The 16,976-nt window shown below is 43.4% G+C and overlaps 2 protein-coding genes across 6 annotated transcripts in view; one reads left to right on the plus strand and one right to left on the minus strand.

The window, feature by feature from the left end:
- ADPGK (ADP dependent glucokinase) overlaps nt 1-14,714 on the plus strand; it is a 39,527-nt gene extending 24,813 nt beyond the window's left edge. For 3 of the 4 annotated variants that reach the window (XM_059657907.1, XM_059657927.1, XM_059657938.1), the window contains 3 exons: nt 5,076-5,272; nt 5,912-6,010; nt 13,132-14,714. In XM_059657907.1, the coding sequence (XP_059513890.1) occupies nt 5,076-5,272; nt 5,912-6,010; nt 13,132-13,686 (851 nt within the window). In that variant the 3' untranslated portion in view covers nt 13,687-14,714. The remainder of the gene's footprint in view (nt 1-5,075; nt 5,273-5,911; nt 6,011-13,131) is intronic. The other variant, XM_059657917.1, reaches the window with a different exon arrangement.
- Nucleotides 4,084-16,976, minus strand: part of BBS4 (Bardet-Biedl syndrome 4) — a 146,808-nt gene continuing 133,915 nt past the window's right edge. The window contains exon 16 of one of the 2 annotated variants that reach the window (XM_059657891.1): nt 4,084-4,611. In XM_059657891.1, coding sequence (XP_059513874.1) covers nt 4,601-4,611 — 11 coding nt within the window. In that variant the 3' untranslated portion in view covers nt 4,084-4,600. Of the gene's footprint in view, nt 4,612-13,691; nt 15,066-16,976 lie in introns of those variants that run through there. The other variant, XM_059657884.1, reaches the window with a different exon arrangement.

The raw sequence follows: 16,976 nt of genomic DNA on the forward strand, positions 1-16,976 counted from the left end.
TATAAACAGAATTGATCTGAAACCAAGAGGAATCAGGATGTCGGAAAGCAGGCATCTTAAACACATACCTGTAAAGTTTTTCTTTATTACGAAGGGAAGAAAAGGGCAGATAACATCTGTTCACCTCCGTGCTCGATTCTGCCCAAGGCCTTTCTGGGCAGCTGTTCCAAGTGGCTTAGATTTGATGCTGGGCCTCTGGCAAGCTTCCTCTGAATTGCTTTGTTTTCCCTTGGGTGTGTCACTGGAAGTGTTATATATTTAACAATGCATATTATTTCCCGTTATATAATGTTTTAATGTTTATCACTCCATCCAGCTCCCCGCTACGCCCAGTAGATTTTGTTACAGAGTCTGCAGATATGATTTCTGAAAGAATCCTAAATACCTGAACGTAATTTGGTTCTGTGTATTTGCTGGGTATCTTTCCTCTACCCAGAGGCCAGCCTTTTGAATTTGATTCAACATGTTAATTCAAGTTAAAAACTCAAACAGACTAATTGGCACCTTAAAGCAGTATGTACTTAATATGCTTCAGTGAACTGTTTCCAAATCAGAAATTAAGAGAACCTTACCTACTAGAGTAATTAACTTTAATGTAAGATATGAAATATAGTGCTTCTTGAAAATTATGCCTTTCTTCAAGTAGAAAATGGGATTGTTTCTGGTTCTCTTCTGGGTATTTACTAGAATCAGTCAGGAAGTTAAGAAGGTCAGGGTCTGAAAATTAGGGACCGAATGTTAGGGCAAGCATCTCACATTTAATAATACACAAGTTTTGAGTTGCTTTCAGTTTTAGTTTCCCCAAATGGGAAATCAGAGTGATGGTTCTTACTGCCTGAAGGCTGTGGTAAGGACTAAGAGGTAGTGTGTTTAAGCACTATGAACTGCTCGAATGAAAGGCATGAACAAGACTGTTGACTGAAACAAGCTAGAATAACTAAAGATGTGTCTTCGATGTGCTGCTGATGCTGCTGCCAGCTGCATGTTCTCACTGCCATTTCTGTCGGCACTCACGTTCTAGACTTGGGAACTTTCTGGTTCCTGGTTTCTGTCATTTCCCGGGGACAAGAGTGGAGAGACTGTTTCCTCACGAAAACTGCCGTTGTGTTTGACAGACGTGCCTTACGTATAGTTCAGAGGATGGCACAGCTGATCTTGACAAGACTGTCTTCATCCTTGGTTTGAGCAGCTTACACTTCAGTTTTTCTTTTCTCGGCCATATTTTTTAGAATAAAGCAGATCTTTTATTAAACTTCGACATTTTTATCAGACTCTGGAGGGAACCTAGTCTAGTGGCAGCAGCTGTGGGGTCAGCTCTCTTAACAGAAGTCCATCCCCTGCTTCTCTGTAACCTGGATTAATAAATTCCCAGGAAGAATTGTCAACTTTTCCCTCCCCTCTCCTGCCAGACGTCTCCAGAGAAGCTTATTTTCAGGCTTTGAGCCAGGGATCCAGTGAGTCATTACATAGGTTTTGCTGACTCAGTGGCTGGAGGGCAGGATGGTAAATTGAGAGAAGACATCACTTAAATAAATGCAAAGCCATGAGAAAAGAGGGGCATTAACCTATTACTAGGAGCTCACGCTGTCTGAGTTTCAGTCACTTTGCTTCTCAGGCAGCTCCGTCAGACCTGTGCAAACAGCCAGTGAAGAGCCCTTCACATCCCTCCTTGTCTTCACGCTGCAAAAGCCCATTTATTTTTATCTCGCTCATTTTTTTTGCTGAAGGAATTGATTTATTTTGAACTCTCTGTGGCTTTTCCCCCCCTAAGTTAACTTAGGCAGTGCATCCTAGCGGCTTCATTCTTTAAGGGCCAGTTCCAGGTCTTGCCCTGCAGAGAATACTAATGTCGCATCTTTTTCCCCATGTACAGTCTCATTAGTTGTGGAAATATTGGACTTGGAGTTCATACCCATACTTTTTGTTGTTGTGGGCATTAGAGACTGTTCTCTTGCTCCTGTATCTTGCTGTTCGTTCATGTGGCTGAGTGCCAGGTTCAGTGTGAGCAGAAGTCTGATGATAGTAGGAGACACTGCTCTGCCCTCTGCTACCATCCACTGCAGGAGACAGATTCCTGAACAAATGATTGCAAAGTAAAGTGCCAACTCCTATGACTGGGTGCAGCAGTAGCCCAGGGAAGGAAGTCATTGGATATTCTTGGGGGTGACAGAGTTAGGAAAGGATTCATGGGGAGGTCGTCCTGGTGTCTGCTCTTTAAATGAAGTAGAGCTAGACTACTACACTCCACTCTGTGGGCCACCATTGGGTATTTTGTTTGGACATGACCAGGAGCTAAGAAAGGAATATAGTTTTAACAAGCATAATCATTGCATTGGGGTTTAGTAAATAGGTATTTTCTTTTTTTTCCTGCTTTCATAGATTTTTATATAAATGACCCACAATTAAATGTTTCTTCAGAGGAATGGATTCAAGAAGCTAATTGCCCTGGCCGGTGTGGCTCAGTTGGTTGAGTGTCGTCCTGTGCACTGAAAGGTTGCCAGGTTGATTCCCAGTCAGGGCACATGCCCAGGTTGTAGGCTCGATCTCAGGTCGGGGCGGGGGGGGGGGGGTGAGGGTGGGGGGGGCGGTGATGGTGCAGGAAGCAACTGATTGATGCTTCTCTCTCATACCAGTGTCTCTCTCCCCCTCTCTCTTCATCTCTCTGTAAAATCAATTTTTTTTAAAAAAAGAAAGCTGAACTTAAAGTAAGGAGGATTCTCCCAGCTTTGACACTTGCTCTACAGTAAGCCCTACACATGCGTGCACACAGGTGCTCTCCACAGAGAGGCAGAGCTTCTGTTTGGAGAGGCCTGTCGTAGAAAGGAGGAAGGGGGTTGCTAACTGCAGTTGGCAGATCACGCAAGATGAAGAAAACCTCTGCTATGGGTTGTTTGTCTTAGGAGAAAACTTTCTGAAGGAATGTCCAGAATGTGATAGAAACCAAGTTTTTCAACTAGTTTTCAGAATGTGGGCTTCCCTTGTATAAACGGGACAAACCCTTACACCCTGTGGAGGGAAAGCCACGTAAACCTGAATTATAGCAAGTCCTTGCCCCAGAGTGTCCCTGCTGGTGGTGATGGGTTCCTCCTCACCCAGCCCCCACTCAGGGGTGGCCTCATATAAGAATTGCCCTAAGCAGTTGCAGAGCCTCGGTGGCCCTTCGGCTGACTTAATTTCAAGATTTTCTGCCAAGTATTTATGGACAAGAAGGTGAACTCTGTGGAAAAGCCTTTGATTGTGAAGCTTCACCAGGCGAGCTCGGAGAGGGCCCCTGTCCCCTTCCCTGCTTTAGGACTCACAGTGCAGCACTCCTCTCCAGGACTGGGCAGAGGTGGGGCCTTAATCAGTAGTTCTCCACCTAACTGCATGCCAAGATCTCAGTGGTGGGGCCTCGCCACCTGCACATTTAAAGCTAGTTCCCCAGGGAATTCTGATACATGGCCAGTGCTGAGAGCTACTCCTATAGATGAGCAGATCCAAACTCCTCCGCCTACTAGGAGACCCACCGCAGGACGGATCTGCCTCCCTCTACTGGAAGCATGTCAAACTCAAAGGCTAACATGGGCCACATAAACAAGGTTTAAATTTATGTGGGCCGCAAAAAAACAAAAGCTTTAATTTTATAGAAACGTAGGTGTATTTCGATAGAGACATGCTGAATACAAAGGACTGAAATAAATGAGTAATTGTTAACATAAAATAATAGAACATTTTAATAAAAATTAATATTTTTTCTTGAACATTAACTTACCAGACACTAAATAACTGCACAAATTAATAAGCGTAATGCAAATAAACCTATTTTTCTTGTTCTCCAAAAGCAAAATATTTCCTGTTGCGCACACCAAACAATTCAGTACAAGACCAATCAGCTGCTAAAATATTCGCTGCTAGTATTAGTGGAGAGAAATGGAGCGCCTGTGCGTAAGGGAAATGAATGCAACACGATTATAGTAATCAGACATTAACGAACGGTGTAGTTCATTATTAATAATTATGTATAGCAGGGTATTGTAAAAATCAAGTTACGAAATTTTTATTAAAACGCTTCTTACATACCGTTATACTGGCTGGGCTGCAAAAATACTCGTTGTGGGCCGCAAGTTTGACATGCTTGCTCTACTGGGAGCAGATTAGTAGGTGCTGCGTGGGCACTCTGTGCCAGGGGCTGTGACAAATGCTGTGGGAACCAGACATATGTGTTACCTCTATAGAGCTGGCAGTCTGCTCAGGGAGACGTAGCACAAATGTGTGAAAAATGATTTAGGTTTGACTACTAGTTCTAAATAGTAGAAGAGATAACTCAAAGCAAAATGGTTCCCACAGACCATGGAAAGGAAAATCTCTGTGGGTGCTTAAAGTATTGAAAGTGTACTTCAGGCTGGAGCAGTCACAGTCATTCATGAAGGAAGTTGCACTTGAACTTGGTCTTGAGCAGTCATTCCACAGCAGCTCCCTCAGAGGGTGTAAGAGCAGCCAGATGCTCTTACCTTCTGGACCAAGTGCCTGGAAACCACCGGTGGGCAGCAGGGGTGAGGGAGTGCAGTCAGCTTGACTCTTGGATTTCAGCCTCCTTAGGTCCCAACTAAGTGAAAGGTGCTCAGGACATTGCTGTGAGGTGGAGACAGAGAAAGGCAGCATTGCTGTGTGCAGGGACATGTGTGCTATGCACTGTATGCTGGTATTTGTAAGTGATGCTACTGTCCTGTAACTGGGAAAGGACACAGGCATCCTGTCTTTGAAAAGCTCAATGGACAGCAGAGCTTTCCTGGGACTCAGGGTGAGCTAATTGCCACCCTTTGATAAAGGTGTATAGTACCCATACTGTGTTTCTGTGTATTTGGTTTGTTTGTTTCATTACTGACCACTGTCTTCCTGGATACAATGCCGTGCTTATCTTAGGCCATTGTAGCGAGGCTATACTCAGCCAGAAGCCAGCCTCCCCTGAGAAAAGGCTCTGGGGGGCCCAGCAAGCCCCCTCACCCCCCCAACCCCCCACCCCACCCCCACCCCCACAGCTAGGAGACTTAAAGCCTCTTCCTTTTCTTCCCATTGTGTTGACTGGGCTTTTCTAGGGGAGGAGTGGGGCCAGTTAAAAGCTCCCCATGCCAACCGATTGATCTTCTCCCACGACCTCTCCAACGGGGCCATGAGTATGCTGGAGGTGTTTGTGTCTAGCCTGGAAGAGTTTCAGCCAGACCTGGTGGTCCTCTCTGGATTGCACATGATGGAGGGACAAAGCAAGGAGTTCCAGAGAAAGAGACTCTTGGAGGTAATGGCACTATTCTAGAATGTCACAGATCTCAGCAGCGTGTTTCCTCAGAACCCTGCTTCTTCTGGCCCCTACAGCTCACGCTGCCTTGCGCTCAGGTCTGGCCTTCCCGGGAGGTATCACACAGCTGGCTCTGAGCCCCTCCTCTTGCTCTAGGGAGACAGATCACAGTATTCTTTCAGACACAGGCAGCAGCTGGAGTAGGACAGGTCAGAACATCTTCCTGCCTGAGCCTCTGTATCCTGTGCTAAACTGAATGTGGCTGAAAGCTGCAGTGTTTATAGTTTGTGTCCTTTGTGTTATGTGTCATCTCACTTCCCATCAGCTATTGCTGCAGATTCATATAGCATTTGAAGCCAACTGCTCGGTTTAGGTCCCCAGGAATAGGCTGATTACATGAACATATAGGGCGGTCCTTTGTGCTCTCTGAGTCTGTAATCCAGTGCTTCTCTGCAGAGCCTAGGTGTCCCTATTGGGAAAAGCATCCCTCATCCACAGAGGCCGTGGAAACCTACATAGCTTGGAGTTTTCATGAGGATGCAAAGAAGACAGTGACAATCCACACTCCTCTAGGACCTGATCTCTTCTTCCTTTTGTCTGACTTCTATATCTAATAGCAATGCTGTCCTCTTTTTACAGGTTGTGACCTCCATTTCTGACATCCCCGTTGGTATTCCAATTCACCTAGAGCTGGCCAGCATGACCAATAGGGAGCTCATGAGCAGCATTGTGCATCAGGTAACCATGTGGGCAGCACATGGGGCCCTCATTGGCCCTGACTCTCATGGGGCCTTGCAAAGACGTGCCTTTGTCCAGCAAGACCAGCTGTTGGGGCTCAGGGGCCAGCTCACTGAGGCATGGCTGTCATGTCACTCAGACTTAGGTCCTTTGAGATCTAAATAAGGAACCAGAACTGTTCTGGAACAGGATCTCCTTCTAGGTTAGAAATATGGCAGTGCATCTCATGGGTTCATGGGCTGTTCTCCTTCTAGAATGGGGAAGTTGGGAGTGAATGGTCTACAGCCGAGCTGCTTTCAACGGAATGTCAGGAAGCTCAGAGAAAGGGATTAGGGGGAGCTTTACTCCCTTACCACCAGGAATCACGTGTTCACTCCTGCCTTGGGACGGCTAAAGTGATTAGATAAATTTAAGAATATAGACTTGGGGAACCTGAGTTGGAATGCTAGCTTTGCCATTCACTAGCTTTATGAACTTGGGCAAGTTAGTTACCCTTTTATTTTATTTATTTAACCTTTATAATGGTTAATCATATGTTTCAACACCCCCAAAATATTAAAAGCTATACAATAAAGTCACCCTCTCTCTTTCCCACCACTTGTACCCACTGTTAGTACTCTCATTAGTTTCATCTGTATCTCTCCAGTATTATTATACACACACACACACACACACACACTCACTCTCACTGAGTGGCCAGATTATTATGACCACCTGACATTTGTATGCAAATTAGCTATAATTTCACGCTGAAGTTGCTAGAGGGCCAGACCATTATAAATAGGGAAGCAGGTTGTTTACCATGACAGTAGAAGTGATTTTTTTCTGAAGATATGGGTAAACAACGCGATTTAACAGCCTTTGAACGTGGTATATATATACTGAGCAGCCAGATTATTATGACCACCCCATCAGTACTTTGTTGGGCCACCTTTTGCATTCAATACTGCAGCGATTCTTCTTGGCATTGACTCCACGAGATGTTGAAAGGTGATGCAAGGAATCTGACACCATGCCTGATGAATAGCACTGTCCAGTTCTGTGAGGTTTGATGGTTGTGGAACCAGCTGCCTGATGGCTCTTTTAACTTTGTCCCACAAATGTTCAATTGGATTGAGATCTGGTGATTGTGGGGGCCACCTAAGCAAGGTAAAGTCTCCCTCATGTTCTTGAAAGCACTCCTGCACAATACGAGCACTGTGGCATGGCACATTGTCTTGTTGGAAGAAGCCATCTCCATTGGGATACGCCATCAACATGATAGGATGAACCTGATCAGCAATGATACTTAGGTATGTTGTGCTATTCAGACGTTGTTCCACACGAATTAAAGGGCCCAAATCATGCCAGGAAAACATGCCCCAAACCATAACACTGTCCCCAACAGCTTGTAGGGTTGTACTCATGCATGTGGGGTGCATGCTTTCATGCTGTTTCCGCCAAATTCTCACCCTGCCATCTGCATGGTGCAACTGGAAACGTGATTCATCGGACCACATGACTTTTTTCCAATGCTCGACTGTCCAATCCTTGTGTTCCTGTGCGAATTGGAGACATTTTTATCTTGGTAACTGCAGACAGCAAAGGTGTTCGAACAGGCCTTCAGCTACCATATCCCATATGATGCAGTGTATGGCTAATTTGCCTACAAATGTCAGGTGGCCATAATAATCTGGCCACTCATGTTCAAATATATCCCACATTCAAAGGCTGTTAAATCGCGTTGTTTACCCATATCTTAAGAAAAAAAATCACTTCTACTGTCGTGGTAAACACCTGCTTCCCTATTTATAATGTCTGGCCCTCTAGCAACTTCAGCGCGAAATTATAGCTAATTTGCCTACGAACGTCAGGTGGTCATAATAATCTGGCCACTCAGTGTATATGCAAATATGCGGATATGTCCTTATTTTTAATAAAAAAAAATAGCATAATTAAATACACATTCTACCACTTTGATCTTTTTCACTATAGTTTTTTTTAACTTAGACTACATTTTTTATTGATACTATTACAGATGTCCCATATTTCCCTCCCATTTGCCTCCACCCAGCTCACCCGCTCCCCTCCCCAGACTTTACTTTTTAGAGAAGTTTTAGGGGTACAAGCAAAATGAGCCAGAATATAGAGTTCCCATATAGCCCCTACCCAAACCCACCCAATCTCCCCCAGTATCCCACCCACTGCACCATAGTAGGATACTTGATGCAGTTGGTGGGACCTACACTCACACATCATTGCCAGACAAAATATGTGGTTTACATTAGGGTTCACTCTTGGTGTTTTTCAGTGTAGTTTTAATTTGCATTTCTCTTTTATAGGTTTACTTTTTAAACAGGAAGCCATTTTTGTCTCATTTTCTGTGTAACTGTTTACTTAATCTCTCCTCAGTCCCCTTATCTGTAAAATGGAGGTAATCCCTCCTTCCTCCCTCTCTCCCTCCCTCCCTCTCTTTGTCCCTCCTTTGAGGGTTACAGTAAGAATTGAGTGAAATAAAGCCATTAGTTCAGTGCCTGGAACAGAACATGCAGTAAATGGAAGTGCTGTTACATTAGCAAAGGTACAGGTCATTGATTTTTAAATAAATAAAAATACATACACACACATAAATCCCTCTACCCATTCCTACAGACAGGGGCTGATCTCTCTTGCACTAACAGTTATCTTATATATATTTCTCTGGCTGTAAGGAGGAAAGTGCTAGGTAAGAAAGATAGTGAGGTGGACATAGTGGTTCCCTTTAAGGTAGAAAACTGGCTCAACAGAGAGTTCTGGTCAAGATGATGGTGTAGGTAAACGTGGTACTTGGAACCTCCCACAATCACAACAGAGTTACAATTCCAGAACAGCCATCATTCAGAACCCCTGAAATCTAGCTAAACAGAAGTCCTATAACTAAGAATATAAAGAAACAGCCACATTGAGACTGGTAGGAGGGCAGAGGCTTGGAACAGGCTGGTCCCACACTCACATGTGGCAGTTAATAATTGGGAGAGATATCTTGGCTGTAGAGATCTCCCCTAAGGAGTAAGGGGTCCCAGCCCCACATCAGAACCCCCAGCCCAGGGTTCCAGTGCCAGGAAGAGAAGTCCCCATAACTTTTGGCTGTAAAGATCAGTAGGGATTACAGCTAAGTGAGATGGAGGTCTGCTAGAGTCCCAGGTGTTCCTCTTAAAGGGCCCATGAATGCACAAACTTAACTTGGACTCATTCCAAGCACTTTGAGCCCAACACTGGGGCGGCAGCTTGAAACACAGCAGGGGCATACAAGGAGGAACTGAATTGTCTAGCAAGGGCTGGAGGAGCAGCCTTCTCTAAGACAGAAGTACTGGCAGAAGCCATTATTCCACAGAGTTGGCAGGCGGGTCACCATATCTGACTCTCCATCAACCTGACTAAAACTCATAGCTCTGCCCTGGTGATTCCTGAGACCCCAACCTACCCAACTTGTGGGTCCACCCAAGCCTTTTCCAGTAGTTTTCCATACAAATAGCCTCTCTTGGCTCATGCTTTGGACTTTCCTAAAATCTATCAAACAGGATTTGGCCTAACCATACCCCATACATTTTGCTAAGAGGACCCATACCTGGCTAGCAGCTACCAACCTCAGTTAGCAGCCTGAACTCTCTTGGGTACCTCCATGCCCAGCACAAGTAGCAGCCATCTGCAGACTGCTCTGTTGCTCATGCCAGATGGCCCCAGGCAGGATAGAGGCAGTGGCTGACCTTGTACCTCCCAGGAGGCCCCAGAGCCAGTGGGCCTGGTAGACAGCTACAGACCAAACTAGAGTACAACCCAACCACCTCCACAGCGGCACACACAAGGGGCAGACTCAGCAGGCACCAAAGCCCCAATGAAGTGAGACCTGCTCCATGGGGTTGACTCCTGCTCAGCAGCTCCTCTGCTATAATTGCAGCCAGTTCTTGCAGCCAATCAGCCTGAGGATAAATATCTCCCAGAAATGTGCCAACAGCAATCAAGACTCGGTTACAACAGGACAGTGCACACAGCTCACATGGGGTACTCTTGGAGCACCCAGCTAGGTGACCAGGGAGGCTGTACCACTGAGTCCTACAGGACACCTACTACATAAGGCCACTCGACCAAGTCTGGCAGAGAGCAGCTCTGCCTAATACATAGAAACAGAGGGAAGCAGCCAAAATGAGACAAAAAAACAGGTCCCAAATGAAAGAACAGGAGAAATCTCCAGAAGAACTAAATTAAGTAGAGGCAAGCAATCTACCAGATACAGAATTCAAAACAATGGTTACAGGGATGCTCAAGGAACTTAGTGAAAACTTCAATTAAAAAAAGGACATGAGAACCATAAATAACCAGTCAGAAATGAAAGGTATGATAAACTGAAATTAATAATTTACAGGAAATAAACAGTAGAGTTGATGAAACAGAGAATCAAATTAGTGACTCTAAATATATAGAAGCAAAAAGAAAAAAATTATTTTTTTGATATATTTTATTGAATTTTTACAGAGAGGAAGGGAGAGGGATAGTGAGTTAGAAACATCGATGGGAAAGAAACATCGATCAGCTGCCTCCTGCACACTCCCCACTGGGGATGTGCCTGCAACCAAGATACATGCCCTTGACCGGAATCGAACCCAGGACCCTTGAGTCCGCAGGCCGATGCTCTATCCACTGAGCCAAACCGGTTAGGGCAGAAAAAAGAATTTTAAACTGGCCACATGGCTCAGTTGGTTGGAGTACCATCCCATATACCAAAAGATTGCAGTTTCTATTCCTGGTCAGGGCACATATCTGGGTTGCAGATTCAATTCCAGGTTAGGGTGCCTACAGGAGGCAACAATTGACATTCTCTCTCTAGCCCCTGCGCCCCCCCCCCCAACTTTCCTTTCTTTAAAAATCGATAGAAACATATCCTCAGATGAGGATTTTTAAAAATGAGGATAGTTTAAGGTCCCTCTGGGATAACATCAAACATACCAAAACTTGCATCAGAAGGGGAAGAGAGAGCTAGGGTTGAAAACCTATTTGTAGAAATAATGATAGAAAACTTCCCTATTTAGTAAAGAAAATAAACATTCAAGCCCAGGAAGCACAGAGTCCCAAATAAGACGAACTCAAAGAGGCCCACACCAAGACACATAAATTAAAATGCCATAATTAAAAAGACAAAGAATCTTAAAAGAAGCAAGAGTAAAGTAGTTAGTTACCTACAACAGAGCTCCCATAACCCTGCCAGCTGATTTTGCAACAGAAACTTTGCAGGCCAGAAGGGACTGGCACCTACATCCACAATTACTTTATCAGCAAAGCTATCATTTAGAATCAAAGGTCAGCTAAAGAGCTTCCCAGACAAGAAAAAGCTAAAGGAGTTCATTACCACCAAACCAGTATTACATGAAATGTTAAAGGGTTTTTAAGAAGAAGAAGAAGAAGGAAAATCAAAAGTAAGACTAATAAGAGGGCAATAAATCATATCTATCAACAATTACTTTAAATGCTCAAATCAAAAGACATACAGGGCTCAGTTGGTTTGAGAGTTGCCCCATACACCAAAAGGTTGCAAGTTTGATCCCAGGTCAGCACCTGCCTAGACTGCAGATTTGATCCCTGGTCAGGGTCCATACGGGAGGCAACTGAGCCATGTTTCTCACATCAGTGTTTCTCTCCCTCTGTCTAAAATCAGTTAAACAAAAAACATCCTCAGATGAGGATTTTTCAAAAAGACATATGGTGACTAGAATGGATAAAAAATTGTATGAAACTTAAGATCAAAAGACAGACTAAAAGTGAAGGGATGAAAAAGATATTTCATGGAAGTGGAAACAAAAAACCAGCTGGGATAGCAATACTTATGCCAGATAAACTAGACTTTAAAACAAAGGCTACAAGAAGAAACAAACAAGGACCCAGCAGCTCCACTTCTGGATATTTATTCAAAGAAACAAAACATACTAAATCAGAAAGACATATACATCCATATGTTTGTTTCAGCATTATTTACAGTAGTCAAGATATGGAAACAACCTAAGTGTCCATCAACAGGTGAATGGATAAAGAAGTGGTGTATGTGTACAATGGATTACGACTCAGCCATATGAAGAATGAAATCTTGCCATCTGCAACAACATGGATGGGCCTAGAGAGTATTAGGCGAAGTGAAATAAGTCAGAGAGAGACAGATGCTGGATGATTTTACTTATATGTAGAATCCAAAAAAATAAAAATGAAGGACAGAAACATAGATACAGAGAACATTTTGATGGTTGCCAGATGGGAGGGGGGTTGAGGGATGGGTGAAAAGGGGAAGGGATTTAGAAGTATAAATTGGTAGTTACAGAATAGTCACAGAGATACAAAGTACAGCCTAAGGAATATAGTCAATATTATAATAACTAAGTATGGTGTCAGATGAGTATGAGATTTATTGGGGTGATCACTTAGTAAGTTATATAATGTCTAATCACTATGTTGTATACCGGAAACTAATACTGTATGTCAACTATAATTTAGAAATAATCTTTTCAATTAAAAACACAGAACAATTAGAAAACAGGCTCAATGGCTCCTATGTGGTGCCCTTTTTCAGTGTTATTACTAAATAGAATGAGAAATAGTCTATTTAGTAATAACACCTGCCTAAAATGCTTAGCGCTAATATGAAACTGTTCTTGCTCCTTGGTGGTTATACACAAAACCACTGTGAGCCTGACTGTGTGTTGCTAGGGCCTTCTCCATTTACTGGCATAATGCCTGCTGACATTGAGGAACTGAGAGTCATGTCCTATCAATGGTAAGAGGATCTGCTATGTATGCAAAGCTAGGCACCATGAAAAGAAATACAAAATATGTACATCTCTGCCCTTTGTCTTGTAGTGGCATATAACAAAAGACTGGCTATAAGACAGTGTTACTGCAACTTTCAAGTTTATCCCGAGGAATAATAAGGTGGAGATAGAGATATAATAGTAAAAACAGTTACCTATGATCTGTCACTTCCCCACCACAGACTTCAGGGGCAAGGAGTCCTGTAAGGAAGAGGTTATCCTGCCTTACTTCCCTGGCTTTAGTCATTGGCTGTGTCCTAAGATGCCCTTTTGATGTGAATCAGAAAGAGACTGTCATTTTGTTTTTGTTAGCAGGTCTTTCACACGGTGACTTCCCTTGGGCTGAATGAACAGGAGCTGTTATTTCTTAGCCAGTCAGCAGCTGGACCTCACTCTTCTCTCTCTTCTTGGAACGGTGTTCCTGACGTGGGCATGGTCAGTGACATCCTTTTTTGGATCTTGAAAGAACATGGGAAGAGTAAAAGCAGAGCCTCAGACCTCACCAGGATCCATTTCCACACGCTGGTCTACCACATCCTGGCAACTGTAGATGGACACTGGGCCAACCAGTTGGCAGCCGTGGCTGCAGGAGCTCGTGTGGCTGGGACACAGGCCTGTGCCACAGAAACCATAGATACCAGCCGAGTGTCCCTGAGGGCACCCCATGAGTTCCTGACTTCCCATTCGGAGGCAGGGTCCAGGGTCATATTCAACCCTGACGAGCCAGTGATAGAATGGCACAGGGAGGGGGTGTCCTTCCACTTCACACCCGTATTGGTCTGTAAAGATCCTATCCGAACTGTGGGCCTTGGCGATGCCATTTCAGCTGAAGGCCTCTTCTATTCAGAAGTACACCCTCACTATTAGGAAAGTTGTTATGGGTAATTTTTCTGAAGGAGAACTAGCCAATTTAAGAATTAACAGGGATTAAGTGGTTTGGAAAATAGGATTGAGGTATCAGAACAGTTTCTAGATTTAATTCAAAGATAGCTAACAACACAATAGCAGATTAAATTATCAGATACATTCCAACCTGCTGACAATTACGCAAAAAAGTGTCTCAGCTTTTAATCCAAATTTATCTACTGAGACTGGATTTTTAGGTTTATGTTGTGTTATATGGGTAAAAAACATGATTCCCAAACCCTGTTTACATAGCGTTGTCAGGTATTTCAGGCCAAACGTCTTTACCCTGGCTGGAGCGCCTGCCAGCTGGAAAAAAACACCTCCCTCCTCCCCGCCTCAGAAGTGCATGCTCATTCATCGTGTCTAGTAAAGCCCACGGTGAGCCTCTCGTGTCCTCTCTCCGCTCAGTGTTCATGGGCAGGGTCATGACTTCCATTCAGTGTTATAATGAAAATACTTAATGAGCACACCTTAGTCTTTTCTCTAAGACAGAGCCTCAAGTAAGGACAAAATCACCCCTCCTGTGCTTCATTCTCAGTGAGGCAGGATCCCTGTGGAGCCTGGGAGAGAATTGGCCATTCTGCACTGGTTTAGAAGCCTGGCTGACCTGTAGGGTGGGTGACCATGCGAGCTGAAGGGCTGTGCCTTCCTGCCCTTGCCCTGGCTTCTTAGATTGTAGGCCAGCTGGTCAAAGACTACCATGCTGGGCCCAACCTTATTGCCCAGCTCTGGACATACTTTCTCCAGTAGAAGACTGATCTTTGTTTATTCTGGTCCTTGAAGGAATCTGCTTTTACAACTGGAATATGCTTCTGTGTGTATAACTGATCATGTGTGTTTTACATTGACATATCACATCCATTTAAGAGTTTGACCTCATAAGAACCCAGGATCATGAAGAAATATGTCATGTTATGTATTTATTTTTTTATAAATCAAAGAGACATCTGTGTGCTTTTAAATATATTAAAAACAATTACATTTCAGGAGTCCTAAGACTATTTGCAATTGATTTTGTTCTACCTATCACTCTGGAGCCAGATATACTAGAAATTATTCCAACTGTAACTTGTGAGTTCTGTGTTACTCTGCTCTTGCGATGTTTAACTTCTCTTCCCCATCACTGGTTGGGCAGTCCCAAGACTGAGCCTCTGTGTTTTAAAGTGACAGAAGATACTAGTGTCAAGTAGTGAATCCAGTAAGAAACAGCAGTTTGAAAGGATGGTGAGCCTTCCCAGTTTGTTCAAAGAGCAGTATCGATATGGCAGCTGCTGGCTCGCAGCAGCAGCTTCTGGAATCTTGAAGCTAGCTCAAGTTCTTCATTTGTGACCTCTCCTTCCCTACTTTGGGTAAGAAGAAAAGGCTTGGTTACTCCTTCAAGAAAACTTAAGCCTGGAGAATTATGCAGCTTGAAATTCAAAACAAGTAGTTTAAGGAAATCTCTGGCTGCCACCTCATCAGCCTCTGCCTCCAACTTCAATTAAACACCAACCTTCTAGCCTATTTTACTGGAAAGACTTAAGTGAGAAGAGATTTCTATTTTCTCAAAAAGAACTGAAATAAGTTATCATTTTTGTTCTAAACTTGAGAATACTTTGAGAGTTCCCAAGTGTTTTCCACGTGTCTACTCAGACCCCGATATTAGTATATATTCAGCAAGTTCTCCAGTTTTCACTGGTGATATCAATAAAGACTAATCCAGGATGTGTAGTCCGCACACACTTTAGAGCAGTTTTTCAAAAGATGGGTTTTGAACTTTGAATAGTTACAAGTCAGTTTGGTGGTTATCATAAAAAGTATCAAAATGTACCATACATTACAGTAGGTATTAAAGTATTGTTTTCTAGAATTTGATATATGCCTGCATGAGTCCATACATGTAGGAATTTCCACCACCTAGGGCAGATCATGCAGAACTGGGTGGGAAAAACACGCCCTTCAACCCTTCACTTAGAACTATATTTTACAAAGGTTTTCACATATGATTTGATGTGAAGAGAAGTGGAAATCCACTGGACTAGAAAGAATACCTGGTGAAAAATGAGACTTCCTAAAAATATTCTAACACTCACTCTTGCCTTCACTTGAAATCAATTTAACACTGGGGGAAAAGCTACAACACACACACACACACACACACACACACACACGCGCGCGCGCGCGCGCGCGCGATTCAGGAGATAAGAATTCGACCAAAAAAATCAGTAATGTCTATCATGCAAATTCAGTTTGCATCTTATTCTCTATCAAGTTTAAGTGGGGAAAGGGTAATTATTCATCAGTAGAAATCCAAATTCTAGACAGGGTTTTGAGATGACAAGTATTGTATAACATTGGACCAGTTCAACTTACTGTGCCTCACTTTGCTCATCTGTAAAACCTGTTAATAGTGGTCCCTACCCTCATAAGGTTCTTGATGACTAAAGGAAAATGCTGTGAAAAATAATTAGCACAGTACGTGACACATACAGGCAGTCCTCGGGTTATGTCGGACTCGACTTAACGTCGTTTCGTGGTTAAGTCGCCATCTCCCTTTACAGTATTTATATAAAAAAAAAAAGTTGTCATGTTTTTTATTATTTATTTACCACAAGTAAAGGTCAGGAATTGTTATCTTTCTTTAAAATTTTTTTTACTGTTTCACTTCATTACTGCTGTGTATGTGCTCCATGTGAGTGATGTAGGTGCTTATGTAGGTGGGTTCCAACTTACGGTGAAAATCGCATTACGTCACACCGTAGGAACAGATCTCCGACGTAACCCAAGGACTGCCTGTATTTTAAAGTTTGATAATCGTCAGTTACTATTACTAAACTGAGCAGAGAATTTCCTGGGACTCTAGAACTATTTTAAATCATTAAAAAGTTATCACCATGACAATTACAATTTTTTTTAATTTTTTAACTTTAATTTTCTTTATTAAGGTATTACATATGTTTCCTTGCCCCCCATTGCCCCCCACTTCCACCCCCCGCTCGTGCCCTCACCCCGCCCTGGTGTCTGTGTCCATTGCTTATGCTTATATGCATGCATACAAGTCCTTTGGTAGATCTCTCTCCCTTACCCCCACTCTCCCCCTACCTTCCCTCTGAGGTTTGATGGTCTGATTGATGCTTCTCTGTCTCTGCTTCTGTTTTTGTTCATCAGTTTACGTTGTTCATTCCACAAATGAGTGAGATCATGTGATATTTATCTTTCTCCAACTGGCATATTTCGCTTAGCATTAATGCTCTCCAGGTCCATTCATGGTG

This window comes from Myotis daubentonii, chromosome 1 (assembly GCF_963259705.1).
Source record: "Myotis daubentonii chromosome 1, mMyoDau2.1, whole genome shotgun sequence".
Lineage (NCBI taxonomy): Eukaryota > Metazoa > Chordata > Mammalia > Chiroptera > Vespertilionidae > Myotis > Myotis daubentonii.